Here is a 13282-nt window from a genome sequence, read left to right on the forward strand (position 1 = left end):
GAGAGCGCGCTCCGTGTTTCATTCATTTCGAATTCACGGAACATGGGAATCGAACCGCGATTTTCTGAAAACGCGCCAAAAATTAAATCTGTACAAACTATTTGATTTGTATGTATAAAATATAATATAAAGTTAGAAACCATTTTTTCGAAATTTTAATTTCGTAGTATAATAGTATAAATTAAATAATATTTTATTGTCATTTATATCAAAACAGATAAAGCTCCTAATTGATATAAATTTATAATGTATAAATTTAACATTTAGAAAAATTAGGTTTATATAAGAAATAATAAATGCTAATTTTCAAAATTTAAAGCTATGAATTTCGGAATTTCGGAATTCAAGAGATTGACTGGAAGAAATAGTCAAGAATTAAATTTTATAAAAGATTTTCGAAAATAATTCATGTTGAACTGATGGGAGATAAACTTTAATTTTTGTTAAATGAAAATAATAAAGCTAAACAATAAACCTTAAAAATAAATGTAAATAATTAGCTAGAAACTATTTTGGTTAAAAGCTATCACCTTCGATGTTTAAGAAAGAAATGAATCTGTTCTTTGTTCAAGGACTGTTATTGTTAAACTAAAAATAATCAATTATTTAAGGCTACTAAAGAGTTCTTTACCATGTTCTATACCTACTTTATTAATGTACGGAAGTTATATTTGGCAGAATTTATAGTCGAACAAATAACTTTAAGTGACTAATTAAATTTCTTGCGTTTATGTAGCAAATACTGCTTTAAACTTAGAGACATTTTATTTTTAAATAATTTCTCTATTTAAGTATCAAGAACTTGTGAGAATTGGTTGTAGTCTGTAGCCCTCTAGTAATGTATTTTAGAGGCATTTAAGACATACTCAAGAGCAACGTCATGCTTAATTCGCGTTTTTCTTCAAATGACGTGTTATTTCTTCTGTTTCGTAAGATACATGGTATATATTTATGACAAATTTAAGAAGTCAGTCATTTGAAATACTTCAAAGGAAGTATTCTTGAATTTTTGAATTTAGAAAATGTATAACGTTAAAACGAGAACTGTATTCGTGATAGAATTTTAAAAGTCTCATAAGAACAATTGGAAATTGAATTATCCAAAGTGATACTTATTTTATTGTGATATATTGTAATAGTGAAATGTTAGTTTTAATACATCAGAGAAATTCTTAGAAGTTTAGTTCAACATAATTTTAGGTATGCATTTATTTAAAATTCTATTTTAATACGTATTTCGAAAGTTTTCAGAATATTTTAACATTATATTCTTAGCTTCTTATTTTATATATTTTTCTATTTGCCTATTTTATTTGTTTAAATTATGCTTAAGTTTTTACGTTGAACGTTTTTATTGTAGTCTTTTACAATGCAATTTTATTAACAAAATTATTAAGGAGTAAAGGATCATATAAACGATTAGAGGTTATAATTTACAATTGTAGATTGTTAGTGCATACAAACTTGATTTCAAGTGACAATATTTTGAGTATTTATAAATATTGAATGAAATATATATTTTCCTGAAAAATTATAAACTTAATACAAAATGTTACGATATAAATTGAGGTTAAGGCATATGAATTTAATTTTTTAAATCTTTGTATTATACAGTTGTTCTGGATTTATCAGTTTTGAATATTATTAGAAATTTATTATTATTATTTTTTTAAGTAACAATCTTTCGAATAATTATATTAAAAATTAATAAATTTTAATTGTAAAAATTGTTAATATTAAATGTATATTGAATTAAAATCATTCTCAATTTGTTAATATAATTAACTTGATCTTTGTGTAGAATGCTTGTACTCTTATATAATGTTCATCATTTGTTTTTTTTTGGTATATTAAATTATTTTTTTTTTATTTTAAAACCTTATAAATATATAATATTGTTGAGGAATAGAAAGTATGATTTAATTTCAATTTTAGATTGTTCTCATCAAAAATGGAATTCCCAAATTTAGGCGAGCATTGTTCAGAAAACAGTTGCAATCGATTGGACTTTTTACCATTGAAATGTGATGCATGTTCTGCAATTTTTTGTATAGAACATGTATCGTATACCAACCATAGTTGTCCAAGTGCTTATAAGAAAGATGTTCAAGTTCCAGTGTGTCCTCTTTGTAACATACCAATACCTACAAAACGAGGTGATCCTCCAGATATTGCAGTTGGACAGCACATCGACAATGAATGTCAATCAGATTTTAGAAAACCAGGCCAGAAAATTTTTTCAAATAGGTAAAAATATCACAATCATATTATATAGATTTCTTTAAAGATATAGATTTGCAATAAATGTGTTTTGTACTAAAATTCATTTATTAACAAGTTATCAAATTCTTTTTTTTTTAGATGTTCGTTGAAAGGATGCAAAATTAAAGGTTTTGTTGAAGTGCGTTGTTCCGATTGTAGTGAGAATTTCTGTTTGAAGCATAGACATCCAACAGATCATGCATGTATAGGCCAGGAAGAGGTCATTCGTAGAAAGAAACTTAATGCTTTAAAAAATAATATGAAAGTGAACAGAAGAAATGGTGAAGTAATGAAGAGTTATCAAGGTAGTATGAGCGAAGATGAAGCTCTTGCTAGAGCTCTTCAGGCTTCCTTGCAGGTTGAGGATGCAACAACTAGACGACAAGCACTTGAAGCCATGCCTTCTGGAAATAGAGATAGGTGTAGGCTGTCGTAAATCGTTTCAGTTCATACAATTTTTTAAACACTTAAGGTACATTTTTCAACTGCACAAATATAGAGAAATTGTTATTTCTTTCGGAGACTCTAATCTTGTGCTTGTGATAAAAAGCAAGTTAAAGATGTATAACTATTGCCAGAACAAAACTCATTGCTCAAAACTATAGAGGGGCTATATATTCCCTCTTATTTACTTTATTTCTCATTCCTTTGTGCATCTCTTCAAATACACAATTTACATTTCTCAAACAGAGATAGCATAAAAGTAGTATTCATATCTGGTATAATTTGCAATAGAGAAAATATTCTTGAGTGATTAATTTTGTTCAAATTATATCACTTTGAAAATTTATAAGTTTCTTCAACTTCCTACTCCATATATTCAAGAAAGATTTACTAGCATGAATTTGTAGAAACTTTATCATATATTTGTAAAAGTTTCTTAAACCATATTTCAGGATAAAGAGTGGTAGTAGATATATATACATTATGTTGGTCATAGAAAAATGCAGCAATGCAGCAATCTATAATAAAATGTGTTTCAATATTTTTGAATCTTCTGCACTTTTATCAGGTAAATGAATTGCATTAAACATTGCACGCTGCATCTTATCTTGCTTTGCTTTTCATGACAAGCATAATATGCATTAAATGAAACAAAACACTTTATTTCATTGAACAAAGTATTAAATATTAATGGAAGGCAAATACCTTTTACTTCTTACACAGAAATAATCTGATAATTGATACAAATTTGTTATTTAAATAAAATTTCTTATTCTAATAGAACTATAAACAATTCTAAATGTACAAAAATAGGTGTAGATACTTTCATCGCAAATTTTTGATTTTAATAAGATTTTAAATTGTACTGTATTATTTCTATGCTTTTTATTGCTTATAAATTTGTATGATAACATTACATCATTACTTTGAACTACTTTTGTGCAAGCAAATTAAGCCTTTGAGTAAGGAAGGAATTTGAGATAATACAGTGCAATACGAGTTTTGATCTGCAATATTCATTAAATATATAATACGAGTAATACAAATTATCCATTGTGTGTTACTCGTATGATTTATCGTTCTAAATACGAATCCGGAAGCAGAATTGTGCTATTATCTTTAATTTTCGAAAAACTTGAGTTTTTTTAAAAACAGTCTATTTTAGGCAAAAGTGAAGTATTGCATGAAAATTAAAAACGTTAAAAAGGTCTGGTTTGGCTTAAAATATAGGGTAGAGTTTTCTGAATACGTCACTATCGATAATTATAATATTTTGTGCCTTTAAATTCTAATAAATAACAGCGAATGTTTAAAAAAGTGATAAGATATGTACTTCATACGCAATATTTTTGCATATTTACGAAAAATATGATATTTAGTAAGACTATTCTGTATAAAATCGAATTCTATGGACATTTTTGAAGAGATCATTTACGAGAAATGTCAAAGCAACTTTGAATTAGCCCAGGGTGGGAAAATATCCACCAGCAACTCGGGCATAGCATTTGTAGCTAGAAGTAATTAACATCGATAGGCATCAGTAGCTATGGACACCAGTTTCTATAGAAATTTCCTTATAGCAATATCACTTCACTGAATTTCTATAATACACATTATTTTTTCATAAACATTTTTATATGTTGGTTACAGAGTTGTAAATAACTGCTCAATGAAGTTTACTTAATAAACATATTTTGAGTTTTGTAAAACTTTAGAAAAATGAAAAAAGAATGAAATACTTGTATGTAGCACCTCTTATCAAACCCAGTTTAGAAATATTTTCGTCATACTCGATGTTTCTATTTTGTATTTTTATTGTCATTTACTAATGTCCAACAGTAATGGATAACATTGTAAGCACATTTTTGCAATATCTTGATGAAATCGTTCATCTTGTTCATCATCTTGTTTTCTTAAAAATAGTTAATTGCAAATGTAACAAAAGAAATGTGGTTGATTTTTATACTTTCGCGACAAGATATATCTAAATAAAGAAAAATATTTTATAATTTATAATACTTGTGAACTTGTTTTATCTGCAAAAGGTTTCATAAATTGCGAATATAAGCGATTCGAACAATTTCCCAAAGGAAACTGATCTCTAATTCAAATTTGGTGCATAGCAAAGTTAAAGCGTTTGAAGATATTTATTTTGCCTGTGATTCCATCGCCTGACCCAAACGGGCCCATTGAAGTGCGTGCAATTGGTATCCCGCATAAGCAGTGTGCCAGGTGAGAACTTCTAGAAATTTCTCCTTCGATTGGGAGTGAAAGTGGGGGAATAGTACATTATACACTACGCGTGGCTAAGCATGATCCACACGTGGACGGTGGTGCCATGATGCTACGTTACTACGCATGTATCGAACATAGAGCCACGGAGGGGTAATTTTCCCACACTACTCTTATTCTCGGAAGGTGGTCGTAAAAAGTTTTTACCTGGCATCGCTGCACATAAGTGTCATACACACAAAAATGGGCGAGGGGGGGGCTTCGTTTCCTTTAAAAATTTAAACCCTATTACTTTACTATCCAAAATTGTTTTCCAAGAGAAATTATCACAATAATAATTTTTTTTAAATATTTTATTTAAATAATAACTTCGTGGTATATAACGATATATATGAAAAACAGGGAGACATATTACAGAAATTTAGTGGAAAAGGTTATAATAGAAATTGGTGTTCGTAATATAACTGATGCCTATCGATGTTAATTACGTGTCACGGACGATTCCGTAGCAAGTAAAATAAAAGGAATACGTTTTTGCGACGCGAATGGAGTTTTGTTGTACTCTGTTATATAGATTCTTTTTACTTGTAAAGAGAGAGAGAGTCTTTTTATATTCAAAGTCTAATATCATTTATTATTCAAACCAAAAACCTATTAAAAGACTTAGAATTAAGATACGTTCTTGTTAAATGAGAAGAATGGTTCAGCTGCAAACTCGATACTGCTTTATGTATGGTTCAGCTGTGAACTCGATACTGCTTTATTTATGACTTTAATCAGGGTAACAGAATTATTTAGGGGAATACAAAAGGCATAGTCAGGATACGTTAATCTTATCAGGTGGTCATTGGTATGGTAAACAGATGATAAGTCTGCTTTACACTCCTTTTCTGAGAGTTGATTTTGTTCTCATAGAATTTTCTTGGGTCGTAACACAATTTGAGTTGATGGTAAGTAGGTGTTATAAAGTATGATACATATCTCACTTCTGGTTCTTCCGAAGGTGCCATAGAATAATAGTTTGTAGTAGTTCCTGGTTTGTTAATTTTGGTTTCCTGATGAAAGAGCCTGTGATATATGTGACTAGAGATACATTTGTTTAAAAAGGAGAATCTTAAGTTTGCTAATATCTATCAAAGTTTGAAAATTGTTGGGCATTGGTTCTATGTATGAATGTAGGAAATTAGTTTTAGTTCATGATTTATAAGCTCTTAGAAATTCTGTTACACCAATAAAAATTGTGTCAATTATTCCATTTTTCCCTACAATAAAAATCATATAAAAGATTTCAATATTGCTTTGGGTATTAATAATGATTGCTTCTGTAATTAGTAATTGTTCTTCTATGTTTTGTTTTGTATTAGTGTGTTGCATGATATTATTTGATTTTGATCGTTAAGCAATCTATTGATATTCTGATTGATAATACTAAGATCATTTTCATCTAAGGTTCTGAATAAAGATTTAGATGCTAATCCGATGAAGTTTAAGAGTTTCCTTTTGACATGAGAGTAGAATTCCACTTTTGTTATTCTCAATGCAGGATCTGTGCTTGATTATGAATGATATCTGTATCTAAGGTCTTGTAATTTGTTTTATGACATTGGTCATTGATATATTGTACGAGTTTATTCACTATTTATATATCATGGGAAATTTGTGGATTAAATATTACATTGATTTTGATTGCGTTATGATAAATGAAACATGTTTTAACAATTTCTTTCACAATATGCGTGTCGACTGGTTTTAATTTTAGGGCCATGTAGAGAGTACTCCAATTATCACCAGTTGATTTACTTTTTGAATAAAACTCGAACGATTTAAGTAATCTTGATATTTTTTTTTTTTTATTTAAAAGTACAAACTTGGAAGTTAATAATGGAATAAAATATCTTCCAAATGGCTGCCTTGGCTTTTTTACAGACCTCCAATCTTTTTCCAAAATTTTTCATGACGTTTTTGCACAAACTCGAATCAATTTCACCAATGACACGTTCGATGTTGTCTTTCAGCTTTAAAATTGTCTCTGGATTGTCGGCATGAACCTTACCTTTGACACGACTCTAAAGAAAAAGCCCATAGGTGTCAAATCGCATAATCTTAGTGGCCAATTGACATCACCTTTTTGAGAAATTACGCATTGCAGAAATTTTGTTTGCAAAAGTGCCATTGTTTCATTTGTTGTGTGGTAAGGAGCATCATCTTGTTGAAACCAAATATCAGCCAAGTCAAGACCTTCTAATTGATGCCAGAAATAGCCAGTCAATATGTCATGATATCGTTTCCCATTTACAGTAACCACTTTGCCATCATCATTTTCGAAGAAAAATGGCTCAATCACGTCTTTTGACTAAAAACTGCACCAAACAGTAATTCACTTTGGATGCATTGGCAATTGTTCAACCTGTCGCCCCATATGCGACAATTTTGTTTATTCACGTAGCCACCGAGGTGAAAATATGCCTCTTCGCTGAGGATAACTCTGTCGAAAAAATCATCATCATCTTCTTTCTTTTGCAGCGCCCAATCCACGAACGTACGACGTTGGAAATGGTCCAATGGTTTAAGTTCTTGGCATAATTGAATCTTGACACCTTGTAGTTAGTTATGTGAAAGAGAATTATACAATTTAAGATGGTTACCGTGGATTAAAAGCGTGCCCAAAGCGTCGATGCCACGCATGCTGACAAATTTCCGTGTGACCCGAATTTCCGGCATTATTCGCCGCACAAACCCTTTCAGCTGTCTTTAGTTCGAACAAATCCCGAGATAACTTTGCAGTTGCTTGTAGATTTTTGTTCTTCATTATCGTACACTCGTCACCCTCGAAAGTTAGTTATAGCCTTCTTTCACCAACTTTTTCACCGATAGCAGGTTGGACCCAAGGGTCGACACGTACAGCACGTTGTTTATTTCCATTTCAACAATACTTGAACCTGTTGCACAATTTATTCCCCCTGATCCGGTCCCTTGTATCTCGGCTATTTTCTTTTCGTCTGCCAAGCGTACATGGACCTTTCCTTTTGAATGGAAACATTCGAAAAAGTCTCTTGACGTAACCATGTGGCTTGTCGCACTCGAGTAGACGATCCACGAATTCCTTACCTCTCTACTCTTCGCTCCGCAGCATGTTTCTTCAGCTTTCGAAGAGGTGGCATAAAAACAATAGTCACTCGAAGAAGCATTCTCTGTAGCTTTATTGGATTTTTCTCTTTTACTCTTCCATGACTTGTATTTCATGCATTCACTCTTGAAGTGTTCTGATTTTTTGCAAAAGTAACAAGTCTTCTTAGCATGTGCAGTGCCTTTATTCTTGAATTCCGTTTTCATTGCCGCCTCAGTTTCTTGAATATCCTCTCTTGTAGCTTTAACCCCTTCGCGTCTTTTATACTCGTCTATAAGTTTCCCTTTGACGATGCTCAACGTGATTTCGTTTTCGGGTCTGCTTTCTAACGCCGTTACAAGAGTCTCGTATGATTCCGGAAGACTTCCAAGTAACATCGTCGCCATGAGTTATCCGGTATTTCCTGTCCAAGAGCCGCCAACTTTTCCAAGTAATTCGACATCGTGGTGACGTGCTCTTCCATATCGTCATTGTCTTTTAGGACTGTTCGACACAAACGCTTTAACAAAAATACCTTAGTTGTTAAAGTTACTTTGTGGTGATAGCCCTTTAGCGATTCCCATGCATCCCGTGTCGACTTTACGTTCCGAATGTGTTCCAATAGGTTGTCTTCAACCAACAAGCCAATTGTCGCACGAGCTTCATTATCCTTTTGAAGCCACGCGAGAGTCACTGGATCGGGTTTTGCATTTTGTATTACGTCCCACACCTTCTCTTTGATCATTAACAATTCTAACTTATAGCTCCATACAGAGTAATTATCACTGTTCAGTTTTTGAATTGCGAAATGTGTACTTCCACCGTTTGACATTTTGTTTCACTGTCTTTATTACTTCGCACCAAGTGTACACTGGATACTATATTAACTTTAGTCACAGTTTACTAGGTCTGGACCCATAACCTGTGGGATAATGGAATTGTTGAGTATAAGAGAAAAAGTAAATAGGATGTTTATTTTAGAGATAAATATAATACAGTCATGCAGCGGAGCATGGTTATGAACAACTGACGAGAGCGTAACGATCACGTCGGCACACCAACCGAAAAAATATGAAGGTATCGATCTCCTCCCTCATGCCTTGACTTCTCAAATGCTGCATGGGTCCATGTCGTTGTATTCCAATAAAATTTAAAGCTGGTAATTCTGACAACCGGTGCAAAGGTTTCGTTGTTATGTATTAAATATTTTTGGTTAAACCCCTTTGCTACTAAGCGTGCTTTATATTTAAATGGATTCCTTTTCTCTTCGATTTTAATCGTGTATACCCATTTACAGTCAACAATGTTTTTATTTTCAGGTTTCAGTATTATAGTCCACATTTTATTAATTAACAGAGAATTTTTTACCATTTTGATCACACTTTCCTCATATGACTCGAGAATTTTACACATATTGACCGAGCACACATTAAATATTCGTCCAGTATATCGTTTTCATTATATGAAACAGGGGGACGTCTTTTAATTTGATCACTCCTTTTAGGTTCCGATAACATTCTTTTATTAGCCCGATTATCTATATTGTTTATGTTAATTCGAGAAGAACTACCATTTTGCGTTTTATTTTTATTTTCGTTAAAAGAAATGTCGTTTGGATTGTTTGAGTTTTCAGAACTCAATGTATCTGATTTATCATGAAAAGTACTCGACCTTTCTACCGATTTTGACTGTGTGTCAGTATCGTCAGTTTCATCTCTAATCGATTTTGACATTGCGTCAGAAACATCAATTTCTTTTCTAAGTTTTCCAGAATTATCCCCTTCGGTTCTTATTCCTGGCCTAGATTTCAGGAAATTTATTTCATCTGCAATTATGTCTCTCATAACGACATATTTTTCTCTTTCAACGTCCCAAACTTTATACCTGCTTGTTTCGTATCCTACTAGTATTCTTCTTCACGATCTTTCGTCAAATTTTGTTTTACTGGTTTTAGTATATACAAATATCGTGGAACCGAAAACTCTCAAATACGTTATTTGTGGACGTGTGACCGACGTGTTAATGTTGTTGCAACCTTTGCATGTGGTTTTGATGTTGTCTATGAGTTGGTTTGCTTTGTCCGGATCGCTCTTAATGTCGGAGGGGTTAAGGATTATGTTGATTCTGATTTCGTTGTGGTATATGTAAACTGTCTCTATATTTTCGTGTATGATTTGCGAATGGTTGATGTAGCTGCTCGTGGTAGATCTCGAAGATCTTTCGAGCATTGAGTGTGTTTGCACGATGGTGCCGACTATAAGTTGCTCGAAGGACCACCTTCCCGTTGGAAGGACTAACTGTGGTTGATCGTTGTCCGATGGGCTGGACCAATGTAGATTGTAATGCCGCCTTCGAGGTCTCCGCCGTTTGCTGCTATCACGTCCAGGGGGGTGTTGAGCGTTGTCCTCACACACGGCGCCTCACTGGATGTACAAGCCGGCTGCCGAATTTCCTCGAAGGTCCAAGATTACGCTGAAGCTCGAGGAATTGCTGCTAATTCCCTCGAGGAGTGCAAGTTCTTGATGAGAACTAACGCAGGAAGCTGCACACGTCAATCCGTGCGTTCAGGCCTGGTCCTTCGAGCCGGATCAGTTATATCCACCAAGCTGGCAGTGCGAACAAACTCCTCCTCGACTGTGGACGAGGTGTTTTCCCCTTCCACACACGTACTTCCACCCACCCCCACCTGACTCATTTGGAATACGTCTATAATTTGGGCTAAAGGGTAAGTCAAATGGCTGAGTACCCACACATCCCGTCCAGTACTCTCAGGGCCACTGTTATCTGCTAACGGAATAATTTTAACAGGTAACAGGTTGTACAAGTCTGAAGTGCGGATTGCAGACAACGGATGACACACCAATGCTATTTGTGGTATACAGATTTGACACGTACGCCATTTTGTTGTGCCATCGATAAGTATTAGATGCGCTCGAGTGATAAATTGAAAAAGTGTTTTAATTGTGTTGTGTTGCTGTGTTCAATATGTCGCAGTTTATACCAAGCAAAGAATATTCGCGGACAGTATTAATTTTTTGTTTTCATTTGAAAAAATCTGCTGCTGAATCGTATCGGTCGCTTCAAGAAACTTGTGGTAAACATGCTCCATCCCAAGATACGTGTGAACGATGGTTTCGGTGTTTCAAAAGTGGTGACTTCTACGTTGCAGACAAGGAACGTGGAAAACCGCTAAAAAGATACAAAGATGTGGAATTGCAAGCTCTGTTGGACGCAGATGATTCACAAACACAAAAACAACTCGCAGAGCAATTGAACGTTAGCCAAGAAGCTGTTTCTAATCGCTTACGAGAGATGGGAAAGATTCAGAAGACCGGCAGGTGGGAAATTTTTCTCGCACGTATCTTAATACAAAAGTTTTTGCATCGTATCGTTACTGGGGATGAAAAGTGGATTTATTTCAAGAATTCCAAACGCAAAAAATCATGGGTAGACCCAGGTGCACCATTCACATCGACCGCAAGACCGAATCGCTTTGGCAGAAAGACGATACTCTGTGTTTGGTGGGACCAGAAGGGTGTGGTTTATTACGAGCTGTTAAAACCTGATGAAACGGTTAATACTGAACGCTACGAATAACAATTGATCAATTTGAACCATTCGCTGCTTGAAAGAAGACCAAAATACCAAAAGAGGCAACACAATGGGTCACGCATTTGCTGGGCAGCGCTTTGATTCATACGAAGATGTGAAAAAATGATTCGATGAATGATTCGCGGCAAAAGATGAAGATTCTTTTTGACGTGGTATCCACAAATTGCCCAAAAGATGTGAAAAATGCCTAATTAGCAATGAAGCATACTTTGAATAAAGCTGTTTTTATCATTCTTCCGAAAATAACGTGTTATTTTGGAAAAAAAGTCCGCATTCCATACTTGTACACCTAGTATATGTCATTCGTTGCCTAACTGTGGCGATCGTTCCGAAGATCGCCTACATTATAATCATCGATAGTAACGTATTCAGGAAACTCTTTCCTATCTTTTAAGCTAAACTAGACCTTTCTAACGTTTCTAATTTTCATGTAATAGCTTACTTATGCCTAAAATCGACTGTTTTTAAAAATTTCAAGTTTTTCGAAAACTAAAGGTGATAGCGCAATTCTGCTTTCGGATTCCTATTTGAGGAGCGAAACTCTACTAGGATCAGCTAATGAATATTGTAAAACGGTAAAAAATTTGCGATTTGTCGCAATGAGTAATATTATCTTATTTAAAGAAATTAATGTTTTAAATATTGTTCAATAAAAAAGAGCAAAGTGCATTACACAATACTGCAAGAAATAAAAAAAGTACCAGTAAAAGTAATATTTTTTATTAATAAAAGCAAAATAAAAATCTTTTTACGTTACCAATAGTAATTTGTATGTAAAAGAATTGTAGAAGAAATTGTGTTTAAAAAATATGTTGATCTTAACTTTCAAAGTGTCACAAGACTTTTATAACACCTTGAAATTTGGTTGAATCTCTTATTAACATACCGATCTAATCACTTTTATATTTTCTATACTGTATTATTAAGTATGTACAAAAACATTTTGACTCGCCCTTTTGCATTGTAAATATTGTTTCGTAATCTATAGTTTTCTAGTTAATTAAATATTTTCAAATGAAACACTGTTAATATTATAAGTTATTCCATGTATATGTAAACTAAAGTGGTCAGAGCTTCTGTATAAAATGTATAGTATAATTTCGCCTATGAAATTTCTTATATTACACAATATCTACATTGTAAAAAGTTTTTCTTATCATACAATTATAAATAAAGCTTAGTTTCTAATAAAATATACATTTAGTTCATTAAATGATACAGTCGACTTCTAAACACAAAAATGTTATGAAATAATATTTATCACTATTGTGAAATTTGTACTATTTTCCGTTTTATTAATTTAATGATGCTTGTATACCTTGTTTATATATACAAACATAATTTTGTTTGTATTCTCAATAATGATGTAACTTTAAGACAATGTTAATTTTAATTCATAAGAACCAGAAATAAATTTGTATATTTATCGGATAAGCATACTATTATTTACTTTTAAATACTATTTTTTGAATCGAGTATTTATAACTATAATGCAGAGGAATTATTTAAGTTGCAACTGCAATTTTTAATGCCTTATCTACTCTGTATTAACAATCGAATAAATAAAAAGGTGTAGTGCTAGGATTACAAACACAACTTACAAAGGATTAATAATATAGTGACCAG

General features: G+C 32.7%; 1 protein-coding gene across 1 annotated transcript; it reads left to right on the forward strand.

Moving 5' to 3' along the window:
- Positions 1 to 984: 984 nt before the first annotated feature.
- Positions 985 to 4021, forward strand: LOC143155232 (AN1-type zinc finger protein 2A). Its single transcript, XM_076327700.1, has 3 exons — positions 985 to 1200; positions 1936 to 2247; positions 2362 to 4021. The coding sequence occupies exons 2-3, from the start codon at positions 1952 to 1954 to the stop codon at positions 2696 to 2698; spliced, it is 633 nt and encodes a 210-aa protein (XP_076183815.1). The 5' UTR covers positions 985 to 1200; positions 1936 to 1951; the 3' UTR covers positions 2699 to 4021.
- Positions 4022 to 13282: the final 9261 nt, after the last annotated feature.

Source organism: Ptiloglossa arizonensis, chromosome 2 (genome assembly GCF_051014685.1).
Source record: "Ptiloglossa arizonensis isolate GNS036 chromosome 2, iyPtiAriz1_principal, whole genome shotgun sequence".
NCBI classification, from domain to species: domain Eukaryota; kingdom Metazoa; phylum Arthropoda; class Insecta; order Hymenoptera; family Colletidae; genus Ptiloglossa; species Ptiloglossa arizonensis.

Excerpts from the sequence above, each read along its gene's own strand:
- LOC143155232 (XM_076327700.1), top strand. The coding sequence starts at position 1,952 with ATGGAATTCCCAAATTTAGGCGAGCATTGTTCAGAAAACAGTTGCAAT. Across the intron at positions 2,248-2,361 it reads CAGAAAATTTTTTCAAATAG|ATGTTCGTTGAAAGGATGCA; the intron begins GTAAAAATATCA and ends TTTTTTTTTTAG.